At 43.3% G+C, this 15,074-nt stretch overlaps 1 protein-coding gene across 3 annotated transcripts in view; it reads left to right on the top strand.

The window, feature by feature from the left end:
- The window catches only part of DNAAF9 (dynein axonemal assembly factor 9), a 130,205-nt gene that overhangs the window by 57,587 nt on the left and 57,544 nt on the right, over positions 1 to 15,074 (top strand). For 2 of the 3 annotated variants that reach the window (XR_011472115.1, XM_070419993.1), the window contains exons 9-14: positions 2,100 to 2,155; positions 5,620 to 5,755; positions 7,349 to 7,430; positions 8,891 to 8,927; positions 11,726 to 11,813; positions 12,984 to 13,060. Coding sequence is in view for 2 of the 3 variants with exons in the window: in XM_070419993.1 (XP_070276094.1) it covers positions 2,100 to 2,155; positions 5,620 to 5,755; positions 7,349 to 7,430; positions 8,891 to 8,927; positions 11,726 to 11,813; positions 12,984 to 13,060 (476 nt within the window). In the remaining variant the exon portion in view is untranslated. The remainder of the gene's footprint in view (positions 1 to 2,099; positions 2,156 to 5,619; positions 5,756 to 7,348; positions 7,431 to 8,890; positions 8,928 to 11,725; positions 11,814 to 12,983; positions 13,061 to 15,074) is intronic. The other variant, XM_070419994.1, reaches the window with a different exon arrangement.

Here is a 15,074-nt window from a genome sequence, read left to right on the forward strand (position 1 = left end):
GCCTGCTCACTCCAAATTGCCCCCCCTGCTGTCCTGATCACCTCCAACTGACCCCCACTGATGGCCTGCTTGCCCCCAACTGGCCCCCCTGCTGGTCTGCTTACCCCCAATGGCCCCGCCCCCCATCAGTCTGATGACCCACAACTGCCGTCCTATCCTGGCCTGATCACCCACAACTGCCCTACCCTCTTGGCCTCTCACCGCCTCTACCTCAGCCCTGCCACCATAGCTTTGTCCAGAAAAACGTCTGGAAGGTCTCCTGGAAGGTCTCCCAATCTAATTAGCATATTACCCTTTTATTAGTATAGATAGAGGCCTGGTGCATGGGTGGGGGCTGGCTGGTTTGCCCTGAAGTGTGTCCTGGTTCAGGGTGGGGGTCCTGTTGGGGTGCCTGGCCAGCCTGGGTGAGGGGCTGATGGCCGTTTTCAGGCTGGCCATGCCCCCCGGTGACCCAAGCTCCCAGCCTCTCCTTTTTTTTTTTTTCTTTTTCTTTTTCTTTTTTTTCAGTGCCTCCTTGAGCGGAGGCTAGGGCGGGCTGGAAGCAGGTATCTAGGATTTATTTATCTTCTGTAATTGAAACTTTGTAGCCTTGAGCGGAGCCCAGGGCCGGCCAGGGCAGGTGGGAAGCTTGGCTTCCTCCATAGCCAGGGGCAACCCAAGCCTCCTGCTTGCTTCAGCTCCATGGCCGCCGCCATCTTAGTTGTGTTAATTTTCATACTCGCTCCTGATTGGCTGGTGGGTGTAGCAGAGTGATGGTTAATTTGCATGTTTCTCTTTTATTAGTGTAGATGAGTTAGTAGCCATGTAAATTTCTAGGAATAAAAGACTATTTAGTAAACTTTGGTACAATCATATATTATATGGATGTACCATAGAAAAAAGATTTGAAGAAAATGTACCAGAATGTTAACAGTTCTTAGAGATTGTATGTGGTTTTTATTGTATTCTAAAATAAACATATTAGTTATATAATCGGGGAGGGGAGGGCAATAGATGTTAGTTAAGGAGATTAAATTTTTGAACCCACATATCAATTTTTGATTAATGTTAAACCTAACACTATGCACAGCATCTGTCAGTGTACTTCTTAAGTTCCTTGGATTCTTCCTCATTGCTGATTTTCAGTTCATTTGAATTAACATATTCTTTTATTGACAATATAGGGAAACATTTTTAATAAAAGAAAAGATTCCCACGTGGTTAGTAACTTGGACCATAGATGGTAGTTGTTCCAGTTTCCTTTCAGTCGTTTAAAAACTATAAAATTTGACAAGAATTTCTTTTCTTTACCTTTCTTTTTCTTTCCTTTTCTTTTGCAGCCTCTTGTCATTTTTCCTTTGCTTTTTTTTTGCTACCTGTCCCCAAAATTCATTTTACTATCCACCACATATATCCTTCCATGTTCTTATGATAATCTACAAACATACATCTCTCTCCACATACCCCCACACACAAACTATGTGTATATACACTGAGTGGCCAGATTATTATGACCACCTCATGTCTGTAGGCAAATTAGCTATAATTTCCCTCTGAGGTTACTAGAGGACCAGATCATTATAAACGTCTGAATAGCACAACATACCTAAGTATCATTGCTGAGCAAGTTCATCCTATCATGTTGATGGCGTATCCCAATGGATATGGCTTCTTCCAACAAGACAATGCGCCATGCCACGGTGCTCGTATTGTGCAGGAGTGGTTTCAGGAACATGAGGGAGACTTTACCTTGCTTAGGTGGCCCCCACAATCACCAGATCTCAATCCAATTGAGCATTTGTGGGACGAAGTTAAAAGAGCCATCAGGCAGCTTATTCCACAACCATCAAATCTCACAGAACTGGACAGTGCTATTCATCAGGCATGGTGTCAGATTCCTCGCATCTCCTTTCAACATCTCATGGAATCAATGCCAAGAAGAATTGTCGCAGTATAGAAGGCAAAAGATGGCCCAACGAAGTACTGGTGGGGTGGTCATAATAATCTGGCCACTCAGTGTATATTTATACATACTAGTTCATACAAATATACATGAGAGGTTTCGTGATTGTTTTATAAGATTATGATCTTAACATGTACAATGTTTGCTTCTTTTTTAGCCATTCAGAAGTTATTTCAGTCATGGAATGATCTCTAGCCATATCACTGAAAACAGGTAAGGTTCTTGGGAAAGAAAGGTGAATGGTAATAGAAAAAATGGGGTTGACAAAGAAGGGTGGAGGTGGAGGAGCATCTGAGTCTAGAAGCTAGAATTATGAAAATATGAGTTGACTTTAGTCATCACAGGGTAAAAAATCCATATTCTGTAAAATTGTTTCACTGCTTTTGTATTTTTGTATTTTTTTAAATGATTTCAGAGAGGAAGGGAGAGACAGAGAGAGAGAAATATCAATAACATCAATTGGCTGTCTCCTGCATGCCCTCTACTGGGGATCGAGCCTGCAACCCAGGCATATGCCCTGACTGGGAATTGAACCCTGACTTCCTGGTTCTTGGGTCAACGCTCAACCACTGAGCCACATCAGCCTGACAGTATTTTAAAAAATATAGTTTTATTGTGAACTAGCTTTTAGAACATTGTAGCTTGCTGAAACCTAAAGAAAGGAATTTTTTATTCCATCCCAGCCCAGGAAAGCTAGAGGAAGCAGAATGTGCAAGGGCTGGGCAGTGGCTTGTAGGGAATAAGTGACATCATCCAGTCATAAAGGTCCTGCTCCAGGAAAACATGGGAGCTGTGAGGGTACATATGCATTTGTTTTCTTTGATGTGTTTCCTTCAGCACCACTCTTGTCATGATAATCAGGAGGGGATAGTTCCTCTGATGGATAAATGAGAATAGATCTTTCCTCTCTTTTCTTCCCCAATTCCAATCCAGTCTGATAGTGAGACAAATTACCCTGGCTGGGGTTCAGTCATCTTTTTCTGCCCAAAGTGTCACCTAGCTTGAATTAAGCTTCAGAAGAAAAATCAGTCATGTTTACTTTTAAGAGTCCTGTTGGCCTGAAGCTTAAGGAAGTATTTTTAAGAGTAATGAAAAGAAATGCAAAGAATTTTCCACATGATATACACCAAGAGCAATTTAAGGAAAGCTTAGATGATAGAGGAAACTCTCAATCTGTTTTAGCTATTATGACAAAAATACCATAAACTGGGTGGCTTATACACAAACAAAAACACATGTATTTCTCACAGTTCTGGAGGCTGGGACGTCTTTGATCATGGTGCTGGCAGATTCAGTGTCTGGTGAGGACCCACTTTCTCATAGATGGCTGTTGTTGATCTGTAACCTCACATGGTAGAAAAGGCTAGGAATCTCTCTGGAACCTCTTTTATAAGAGCCTCTTCTATAATCCCTTTAATGAGGGATCCATTCTTAGGAGCTAATTACCTCCCCTACGTCCTGCTTCCTAATACCATCACTTTGGGGGTGAGAATTTTAACATATGAATTTATGGGGACACAAACATTTGGCCCATAGAAGAACTATGTTTTAAAAATAACCTTTCGTCATTCAATATTTATTGAGAACATATGAATAATAAGAGATACATGGTTAAAAAATAAAACAGACATGGTCTCTGTCCTCATGGAATGTATAGTGTGGTGGAGAAAGAAGACATTAGACAAGCAACCTCACAAAGAAATATATAATTACAGCCCTAGCTGGTTTGACTCAGTGGATAGAGTGGTGGCCTGCGGACTGAAGGGTTTGATTCTGGTCAAGGGCACATGCCCAGGTTGTGGGCTCGATCCCCAGTAGAGGGTGTGCAAGAGGCAGCCAATCGGTGATTCTCTCTCATCACTGATGTTTCTATCTCTCTCCCTCTCTCTTCCTCTCTGAAATCAATAAAAAAATATATTTTAAAAAAGAAATATATAATTACAAACTCTGCTTGGTGCTATGAAAGGAAAAAGAGCATGGTACTATGATGACCATAACTGGAGAGTGTGACCTTTGGGAGAAGATCTGAATGATGAGTAAAGACAATTGAGAGAAGAGAAAAGCAGTGGTCCTGAGATGGGAACATAAGGAACATAAGAGAAGATGAGTTTGGCTGGAGTATGGGAGTTGGGGCAGAGTGCCTTTACATAGACTTAAAGAAGTTGGCCAGGATAGGCCATGCAAGTTTTTGTGGGTCATGTGAAAGCTTTCACCCTTTCTTCTGAAAATAACATAAAGGCTTTGCATGTTTTAAAGATCATTCTCACTGCAATGTAGAGAATAGGCTATAGGAGGGCGAGAGTGGAAGCAGGGAAACTACGTGGAAGCACTGCAGTTGTCCAGGGAAGAAACAATGGCAGCATGGTCTAGGCTTGTGGCCATGTAGGTGGAGGGAAATGGAAATGGTGAATTTGTGTTGTTGATTGGGTTTAGAGGTGAGGGAGCAGGAGAAGTCAAGGAGGCCTCTCAGGTCTGGCTCAGCCTCTGGATAGATAGATGGTGGTGCTATTTACTTACTGCCACTCTAGCCCTAATAGACAGCCATTTGTTCTCTTTGGTAATCACTCCACACAAGAACTGGAAGGTGGGGGTGGATCATGAGAGAGGAGAAGAGGGAGCAAACAGCTGAAGGTAAAACTCTTAGGAATATGCAGAGGCCAGGTAGAGGAGGAGGAGGAGGACTGATGAAGGAGATTGAGAAGCAACAGCTTTTGTAGGGGGGTGAGGGAGGGTGTCAGGTGCTTCTAAGAGACCAAGGAAGGGCAGACTAACAACTGTCCATTAGGTTTGCAGTATGCTGCATGAAAGGCATTTGGTGACTTTTGCAAGAGCAATTTGAATTAATTGACTAAGGGGTGCCAACTGAAGTGGGTTGAGAAGTGAGTATAAATTGAAAACAAAACAAAACAAAAAAGCACACAAAAAAGACCGATCTAGCCAAGAGAGGAGGGAAGAAGGCACTGGGTACAGGGGCAGATAGGTGTGATGGTAAGAAAACTTGCAACCCTACTCTCCTCCTTCCCTCCTGAAAGTTACTCAGGAATTGCTAAGGGCTCTATTGTAGTCAGTCTGCAGTCTGAGTATCACAACTGTTATCATTCTCTAAAATTTATATTTCTATTAAAATGCTATTTTATAAAACTGGGATTTTGCTCCATCACTGCAAATTTATTGAACTTTGTCATCAAGAAGTAGAACAAGCCTCACCAGTGTGGCTCAGTGGTTGAGCAAAGACCTATGAACGAGAAGGTCACTGTTCGATTCCCAGTCAGGGCACATGCCCGGATTACAGGCTTGATCTCCAGTAGGGAGCGGACAGGAGGCAGCCAATCAATGATTCTCTCTCATCATTGATTTTTCTATCTCTCTCTCACTCTCCTTTCCTCTCTGAAATCAATAAAAATATTTTTTTTAAAGAGGAAGTAGAACAAGCTGAAAATAAAAACCTGGCTTGGGTTTAGTTATGTCCCTAAATGACTAATTTAAATGCGTCAGTAGGAGGAGTCTGTGACATCTGGCATCCCTTCCCAACCAGCAAGGAGCATTAGGTGGATGATAACTGACCACTTTGCTGAGACTGCATAATACCACTTAGAAAAGCCAGAGAATTCACTCACTGGGAAGGTGCCCAAGCCAGGAGTCTTTTCTAATCACATGTTTTTAATTTGCCGCTCTAGCCCTAATAGACAACCATTTGTTCTCTTTGGTAATCACTCCACACGAGAAAACCTGAACACTGGCAGCTTTAACTTCCCCTCTGAAGGGCACCTGGTACGCAACACTGGTCCCAGTGGGAGCTTTGCCAAACACATGGTGAGTGGCTTGACTGCCTGATAATTTGATAAAAGGAACATTTTATGTGAGTGTGTTGACTTAACCTTGAACGTGAAGTTGGAGTGAAAAGAAGTGATTTGAAACTGACTATCTGTATATGTAAAAAGCCAGCCACTGGATGCTATAACGACCAGAACGATTGGTCACTATGACACCACTTCGGCCAGCAAACCAGCCTGATCTGGGGATGGGGCCAGCCGGCCAATTCCCGCAGCCCCTCCCTGCAGCTGCCCCACCCCTGATTGGCCTCTCCCACCCCAATTGGCCCACAGCCCCTCCCCCCAGCTGTCCCCACCCCTGATTGTCCCCCTTACCCCAATAGGGGGCAGGGGTCACCGGCCAATCTCCTGCAGCCCCTCCCCCTGGCCAGCCCCACCCCTGATCGCCCCCCCACCCCAATAGGGGGCAGGGCTGGCTAGCCAACCTCCTGCAGTCCCATGGGGTGAGCTAGCCAGCCAACCTCCCACCATCTCCTCCTCCCAACCGGCCTGGCCCCGATCTGCTCCAATTGGGGCCGGACCCCACCTGTGCACAAATTTGTGCACTGGGTTCTAGTTTTTATATAAGTAGTAGTTATCTAAAAGCATCATATTTAATATTTGAAGCAAAAGGCTAAAAAATACTTTCACAAACCCAACTCTTTAAATTGTAAGAATAGTATCATCAATAGAATAAAAATTTTAAATTTCCTTGAAAATAGCCAATCATTCCAAGCCCAAGTTTATGTCATAAACCTTGAGGATCACAGCCCTTCTATTGTGGGTGTCAGGGAGCAGATTTTTGCCTTTGATGGTATATTGTCAGCTACGTTCTTTTAAGGGAAGCAGACTGAAATGTGAGACTCTAATGATTATAAATCTGTGCTATTATAATGGAATTTTAAATATTTTCAGAATGTTTCTGACAATCAAGAAAGCTGGGAAGTAGGCACTATTATTTTTAAATTAGAATTTGGAGAACATGAGACCCAATTACCTCTGGACTGAGACTCCAGATATGTCTCCAAGCCAGTAGGGGACAAGGCCACATGAATGGGCATGCTCTCAGGATCTTACTGCTTTGTAAAGGGAGGGTGCACACTGTCTAAGGAGGCGTTCTATGGAAACCCAAAGACAACAGGGAAGACAAATACAATGACACTAGAGGAACTTGAAGCCCCTGGCAACTGCAGCTATAGAAAACATTAAACACAACAACCCAACTCCCTGTCAGATCAACATAAATCCTTACATTAAAGCCTATTTACCTCAGTTCCTGCTACCTGATACACCATGTCTGGCCATTTTTTCTTCTTCTTCTTCTAATTTGTGAATTCATTAGCACCACGGGCTGACTGAGTAACCTATAGCCACCTCACAATATTGCTAAGGTTAAAAAAAGACACACACTCACACAAGGTACCTTGGAAAAACAACGTTTAAAGGTGATCTTTTCCCCTATGCCTTTAAAAAAATAAATCAGCTGTTGATCAAATAAAAATGATTGCCATTAACTAATACACTTTTTGTTTCTCTAGTCATACACACCTAAATCCCTGCTCCTTTTTTACTTTTACTTTTTTCTGACATCCAGGTGGTACAGTGTGTCTCACCAAAGGGACCCCTTGCTTGTTCAAGAACATACTTTTTTGGAGCTACTCATGTTCCTTACTTGGGTAAGTGCATATAAGTTGTCTTCTCATCAACTTAATGAATAGTTCCTCCCATGAACCAGAAGTGGACTCATGATTTACTGCTTTGCTCAGAAGCTCATGATGCCCAATTTGTAGCCCTCCAAACTCTCTCTCTGATTGCAAATGGAGGGTTGATGTGCTTAACACATTTCTTGCAGGATGTATTTCAGGAGAAAAAACTATTAACTCAACATATATCAGGTCTAACCATGTGTAAGACCAGGTGCTCAGTGTCAGAGGGAAGGCAAAGATGAGTAAGTCCTAGGTGGAGGTAACAGGAGGTGTGGGCTGCATTGGGAGTTTGGATGACTCAGCCAGGTGCCCACCTAGCTCTTTTTATGAGGAAAGTGAAGAAAGACCATGGTGGAAAGATACCCAGGATCTAAGAACATTGACAGGAGCAAGGGATCCATGTTGTGGGTCCATCCAGAAAGCTGACTAGGGCTGCCCATCTTTCTGGGGTAACCAGAAGCTGTAGATATCCAAAAAGACAATGAGAAGAACCTCTAGAACAGTGGTTCCCAACATGGGGCACATGCCCCACAGGGGGGGCAATTTGATTTTTAAGGGGGGCAATTCAAGGATGAGTTATTAACAGTGAATTTTTTGCATTTCTTATGGTTCTAGGGGCCTCATATACAGTATATAAATACATATTGTGACATATATTGTGGCATTTCAGTTCTTTATTATATGTTTGGAACTTTATTTGCTATTTTGTCATATCATTTCATATTATTATTTTTTAAATCAATTCCTTAGTGATTTCTACCTCAGTACTAAACCTGTCCTTTCGTTCTTTTATTTTCCTCTTTCATGGATGCCATGTTCTTTGGAAGCTTGTATAGACCAAGTTAATCGCCTTTTAGGCTTCCTCCACGTGAATAGGAGTTCTAATAAGAATTATATGTCACAGGGGGCATCAGGATTTTAGACATGCTTCGGTGGGGCATGGCCAAAAAAAGGTTGGGAACCACTGCTCTAGAATTAATGAGGACCTCAGCACTGCTCCACAGTACATCAGAAACCAGGTTTTCTCCTTGATGTTGTTATATGAGCCAGGAAACTCTGAAAGAAGCATGACTTAGGTCGGATAATTAAGGAAATTAATAGGCAGAACTGAACCTCTTACTTATACCTTCTACTTTTAAAAAATTAAAATAAAAGCAAAAAAATTTCCAGAGCCTAAGATTCTGTATCTTCTTTGGGGTTTAGTAGTGATGCTGAATGGGCTGTCAAAGTCATTGTCTGGAGTGAAGTCCAGGAGGATACTGAGAAAAGCTAGGTTTCGCCGTTGTTTCTGCTCGTACAATATTTAACTTAAAGGGGGAAAAGTAGTTCTTGACATCTCTTTTGAATTAAATTAAGAAATTCTAGCTTCCTTGTGAAATATTTTCATCTCCTGTGATCTTATCACATTCTTATTAGATCCTCTTTCACAGGTGATGACAACAAGCTGCCCAAGAAAACTGAACAAATGTAAGTCTTCATTTCTATTTTATTTTTTATTTTTCAAAGTTGAGTTACTCAGAAGTTGAACTGTCCTGTCTACCTCCTTTTGAGATCAGCAGTGGGTAGGACATCTGCTTTATGAGGTGAGCAGAGCTGTATAATTTCCCCGGAGGTACCCAGCCCCTATCAGCTGGGAGTGTAGGCTGGAGACCCTGCCAACTTTGCCATCTGCTGCTGCTCTCCAAAACTCAGAGGCTTCCTACCTTCACATCTATGCATTTAAATGGCATAACTCTTATTAATATGTTTTCTGCATGGTGCATTTTTTTATTGGGGCTTTCCTAAAAATAAAACATCCTGAAACCCATTGGGAGAATCTATATGAAACCCCCTCTGGTCTGAGAAGTGTTTACTCTGGGTTTGACACTCAGATTTACGAAACAGAATTCAAGTCTGAACTCAGGCTATGCAGCCTTAGAAAGGTCCTAGTGTTGACTTCTCCCTCCTCCCCCGCCCCCCCACACATATAGTAGGAAATCAAAAACAGGAAATTAACTCATAATTCTTGTATTAGTCTACTTGGGCTGCCATAACAAAACATCACAGATTGGGTGGCTTAAACACACAGAACTTGTTTTCTCACAATTCTGGAGGCTGGAAGTCCAAGATCCAGGAGCCAACTGGGTTGGTTTCTGGTGAGGCCTCTCTTCTTGAGTTGCTTTATCACATGGCCTTTCCTCTGATCATGTGAAGAGAGAGAAAAGGATCTGGTGTCTCTTCTTTTTAGAAGGTAATATAATCACACTACAGAAAATTTGGAAAAAAGAAAATAAGATCCTCCATAATTTTTCCTTTTTGTCACTACACAATAGTATCTTAATGTATCTTTTTCTGGATTTTTAAAAAATTATACATTTAGGTTTTGTATAGTGGTAATTATGGTGTTTGTGCATTTTTTGTGTGGGGGGTTTTTCTTTATCAACAAGTCAACCACATTCTGATAGGTTGGTGGGTATGTATAGTCTTGCTTTGTATCTGCTTGTGCTTCTGTGCCAGCTGTACTTAGCTATTGCACTGGGTCCTCATTCTGGACTCTTAGACATTTCGCCTAATCCATATCCATTGATACCCAGCTTCATGGACAGGTATCGAGGGGTGCTTGGGCGCACATCAGGGGACTGGTGGAACTTGGGCCTTGTGGCGTCCCAATAATAGCAACAGCAGCATGATCCAGGCACAGAGCAGGCCCTTCCCTTGTCATGGGTCCCAGACCTCCCATCCAGGCCATGTTAGTAGTTCAGTGGCTTTGTATTGAGCTCTTGTCTGAGGCCCAAACAGGGGGAGGCCTGATCAATGTTAGTACTGAATGATGATTGAATCAAGCTGGGTTGGGGAGGGAGGAAGGTCATCTTTCTATATCTTTGGTGTTGGCCTCTATAAAGCTTCATCCTTAGTGTTGAAATGTGGAGGATTCTGGTTTTCCCTAGAAGTGGCCAAGTTCATGGCAGTATCCCTACTGGACCCCTTCCTACCAGGACATACCCCTCTGACGTCACCTCACCACAGTCGTCAGGATATGACTCTTGGAGCCGTCATTTTGTTATGTGTACTTTTTCTGTCCCTTTTCCTTCTACCCAACTCAAATCTCTTACCTACAATGTGGAGGCGTGGTGAAGGAGCCATGGAGGAAATTGGCAGTGTGAGATGGCATGTGGGAAAGCACCAGGCTGAGAGCATCTGCGTCTGTCATTAACTTTCTGTGTCCTAGGACAACTTATTCCACCTCCAAAGGCCTACTTGCTTCTTCTGTAAGATGAGAGCATTAGACCAGATCATTTCTGTGTTCATTCCTCCTTTCAAACTCCTGTCGCCTTCCTTTACCTGTTTCAAAGGCTTAAAAATAGACATATTCTTAGGGAAGGCCTTGTCACTTCTTTGCTACCCACCTCCCTTGCCTTTCAGGGCCTCGAGGATGAGCCTCTTTTCTCTGTAATTATCCTAATGAGATTCTGGGTCTCCTTCCTCTGAAGCAGTGGCTCTCAACCAGGGACAATTTAACTGTATCACTCCCACCAGGACATTTGGCAGTGTCTGGAGAATTATCTGTCCCAAAATGCTGAGATTGAGAAACCCTGCCGAAAGACAGCCAGACTTACATTTTCTGGGGACATTGGTAGCAGTCCAAGTCTGGTAAAGACTTTGGGAAGTGAGAAATCAAAGAAAGAGCAAGATTAGTGAAGGGGTGCTTTAGGTAGGGACTGCTCCCCCTCAGAAGCATTCTGTACTTTCTAGATCAGGTAAGCTGCCTAGAAAGTGGTCTGTAACTGTTCATTTGAATTGAAGTGGAGCTCATCTTCTCCCCAGAGCAACCTCTCTTGCCCCCTGAGGTCTCCCACCCTGAGGTTCCAGTAGCAGCCAGCCTTTAGCAGTCCTGGGGAGAGGACATGCAATGTGGTGCAGTCGGTCCCTGGAAAAGCAGCAAGTCTGGATCATTACACTGAAGGGATTCAGGGTCCTTGGGCAGCTGCTCCTGCAAGCGGAGGGGTCATGGAGCCCACATACTTTTCTTCTGTTAGTTACAAACAGGAAAAGTTGGTGTTTTGAGCAAAATTAATGACAGCTGGCTTTTCTTATAATTTAACGAGAAAAGTATAAATCAGATGGGGCACATGGCTTTTAAAAGGTTTAGAAACCAGTGGGTTCCAATTTTTCACTTCTCATTCTGTTTAAAAATCAGTCCCTTAGGGAATGTCATTTTTGTGCATGCAGCTTTTGATGAAACCTTGTAATGCTGTTAGTTAACCCATGTTTTTTTGTTTTAAAAGTAGGCTCTTGTCACAGGTATATGCTGCTGTTATTGAGGCTGTTTTGGCTGGCATTGCATGTTATGCTAAAACTTCCAGTCTAACAAAGGTAATTTAAATACCATATTTCTCTTTCCTTAGAAGTTATTTTAATGTGAGACTTCCTATCCATCCGTGTGGGCGTCGTTCAGTTTGTTTTTGGACACTTTGTAGTACTCGGTTTTGTGTGAGCTTGGGCCTCTGTGGAGCTAGCACCAGACAGAGACGCGTTGAAAGTGCTGAGCTTGTGCTGCCTGCACTGCCTTGACCAAGCTGCCCTTGTCATGAATGACAACTAATCACTTCTTTGTAGATATCTGGTTGTGTTAAAGAAAAACCATTCTATAGCATATTACTTTACTTAATAGTTTAATAGTTTTTTAAAGTTTTTTAAAAAGTATATATATAATCTTATTCTCCTGTGATTTTTAATAAAATTAGGTAAGTTTATTTTGAGCTACATAGTTTAATTTCCTATAATTCAGTGTAACTAAAGATTAGAAAATCTGACTTGCCTTTCCTAGACAAGCACACGTGCTCTCGTGCTCTGACCGTTATCTTCCTTGCTGTTTTGCGGTTAACCTGCCCTGCTGAGTTGGATTCCTATATCTGACCCAGTCAGGAGATGAGAAGAGTCGGCTTGATGCCTCCCAATGCCAATAGGACCTTTCCTGAAAGAAGCCATTTGACATTGGAAAGGTTGTGTATGATGTAGATAGCAGAGAGACTGTAGCATAGTCACCAGCTCCTTGCCATCTCCCTCCTCAGTCAACTTGAATCCCTCGTACTGACTTGGGTTTGGTGCAGACCTCAGTTCTCACACCTTTGTTTTTTAACTAATCTTTTGTAACTCTAGGTATTTGAATCTTCTTAGCGTTGGGCACAGAATCTCTGAGGGCAGGAATCCCTCCCCTAGGGCCAGGGGAGAGGGGAGGAAAAGCACATTTCCAGACCTCACAATGGCACCATCTCAGCTGATTACAGCTCCCCAGGAGTTCAGGTTCCAGTGCCCACCTGCCTGAATGGAGTGTTCCCTGTGAACCCAGCCTGAAGAAAGCTGACACCAGTTCCCCTTAACATGGTGTTTTACTTTAATCTATTGATGTATATAAAATAGTCACGTAGATGGGAGGGGCACAGCCTTGTCCTGGCCAAATGTTAGAAGGGCTCTTTCTTTCAGTGATGTCTATGTTTTCCTGCTGTGAGAGCTAATTGTTTCTGGTTTTTATTGGTTTTATAGGCCAAGGAAGTAGCTGAGCAGACCATGGGATCTAAGTTAGATTCCTTTGAGTTGATGCAGTTTAAGGCAGCCCTACGGTAAGCAAGGCTGATACTTTCTATAAGGAATTTTTTTAAATGTCTGTGTTATAAAGACCCGAAGGAGTGATCAGAGCTTTGAGAGGCCAAGAAGCCAAAGGAGGAGGAACTACATGAGAAAGCATGTCCTGACACTGGAATAGGAGGCAGATCAGTACTGGAACCATTGGAGACATGACAAACCTAGTTCAGAGGTTAGAAAGGTAAAGCTGGGAACAGGAGTGGTGAGGTATGTTAGGGTCAGGGTCCTGGGCATGTGAAGACACTCACTGCTTTATCTACCTCTCATATGTGGAAACCCTGAGCCTAGCTATGTCCCGGGATCTAGACATTCTGGGAATTTGGCTTCCTTGGCAGTCTTCCATCACACATCTCCTGGCACGTCACATTGGATCTATGTATAGCTCAGTCAGCTTAACCCACTGTCCCATATGAGGAACACTTTTTAAAAAAAAAGCTTTTTTATTGATTTTGAGAGAGGAAAGGAGAGGGAGATACATCAGTCAGCTGCCTTCTGCATGCCCCCTACCAGGGATCGAGCCTACATTCCAGGCATGTACCCTGACTGGGAATCGAACCAGCAATCTTTTGGTATATAGGAAAATACCCAGCCACTGAGCAATACTGGCCACGGCCATCTAAGTAAACTTCTAACAAAGGAATCAAAAGACACTGATATTGGGGAGTTTCTTTAAGAACACTTTTGATAATGTGCCCTGTGGTGCCTCAGCTCCATACATGTCTCACATTTTCTTTAAAAAAATTTTTTTTAATCCTTACCTGAGGATATGTTTTTATTTGATTTTTTTTTAAGAGAGGAAGAGGGAGAGAGAAACATTGATGTGAGAGAGAAGCATCGATCAGTTGCCTCCCGTACGTGCCCTGACTGGGAATTGAACCCACAACCTTTTGGTGTACAGGACAACGCTCCAACCAACTGAGCCTCCCGGCAAGGGCATGCCTTGCATTTTCTTACATCTAGAGTCCTGGGTAGTGAGAAGGAACACTAAGAAAGATAAGTCGCCGTAACCGACTTGGCTCAGTGGATAGAGTGTCGGCCTACGGACTGAAAGGTCCCAGGTTCGATTCCGGTCAAGGGCATGTACCTTGGTTGCGGGCACATCCCCAGTAGGGGGTGTGCAGGAGGCAGCTGATCGATGTTTCTCTCTCATCGATCTTTCTAACTCTCTTTCCCTCTCCCTTCCTCTCTGTAAAAAATCAATAAAATATATTTTAAAAAAAAAGAAAGAAAGATAAGTCAGTCAATTGATCTGACAAGAAAAATTCTATTTCTGCACTTCCGGGAGTGGAAGAAAGAACCAGGTCCTTTGGTGCAAGGTTTTAGGCTTATTCAGGTCTCCTTTTCTCTGGTCCTCTGAGTCTTATAACTCTGGCCATGAGAGGGAAGGGAGACAGGAAGTTTGTTCCCTTAAGGCCTTGCACTGGCCTGGACTACCTTTTCCTGGTAGCCTACGTTTGAGGAAGCTCATTTACTTTCCAGCTGTGTGGCCTTGGACAATATAAGGAGCTCTGTGCATCTGTTTCCTCATCTTCAGTGTGATTGGGTGTGTACATTTTAGCTGCTGTTGCAGTGGAGCCTTCTCTGTATCATCAACGTGGCTAACATAGTCATTCCATTCCTCCTTTCCTCAGGGCCTTGCCTAAGTCACTCAGCCTTTCCAGGGCAGGCCACCTGTCAATCTCTAGGCCTGAGTGTACCACTCTATCTGGAGAAGGAACAAGGAGAGAACACCAGGCAATGGGAGGAGAGTCTTCCAGGGCCAGTCCCTTAGAGCCCCACTCCCTTCCCTCCACAAGGTCATTTCACCGAGGATCCTCGAACTGCATCAGGTTCAAGGGTCCTCAGTGAAATGCAAATCATCTCCTGAGAGGAACATGGGACCTGGCCTCTGCTCAGACACCAAGCAGGGATGGCATCTTGACCCAAAATTGGTGAAAGAGGAGGAGGTTCAGGACAGCATGGCAGGAGCCCTCAGGTCAGTAGAAGGTCACT

Source organism: Myotis yumanensis, unplaced genomic scaffold, assembly GCF_028538775.1.
Source record: "Myotis yumanensis isolate MYYU_CA2020_CCGP unplaced genomic scaffold, mMyoYum1.0.hap1 SCAF_7, whole genome shotgun sequence".
NCBI lineage: Eukaryota > Metazoa > Chordata > Mammalia > Chiroptera > Vespertilionidae > Myotis > Myotis yumanensis.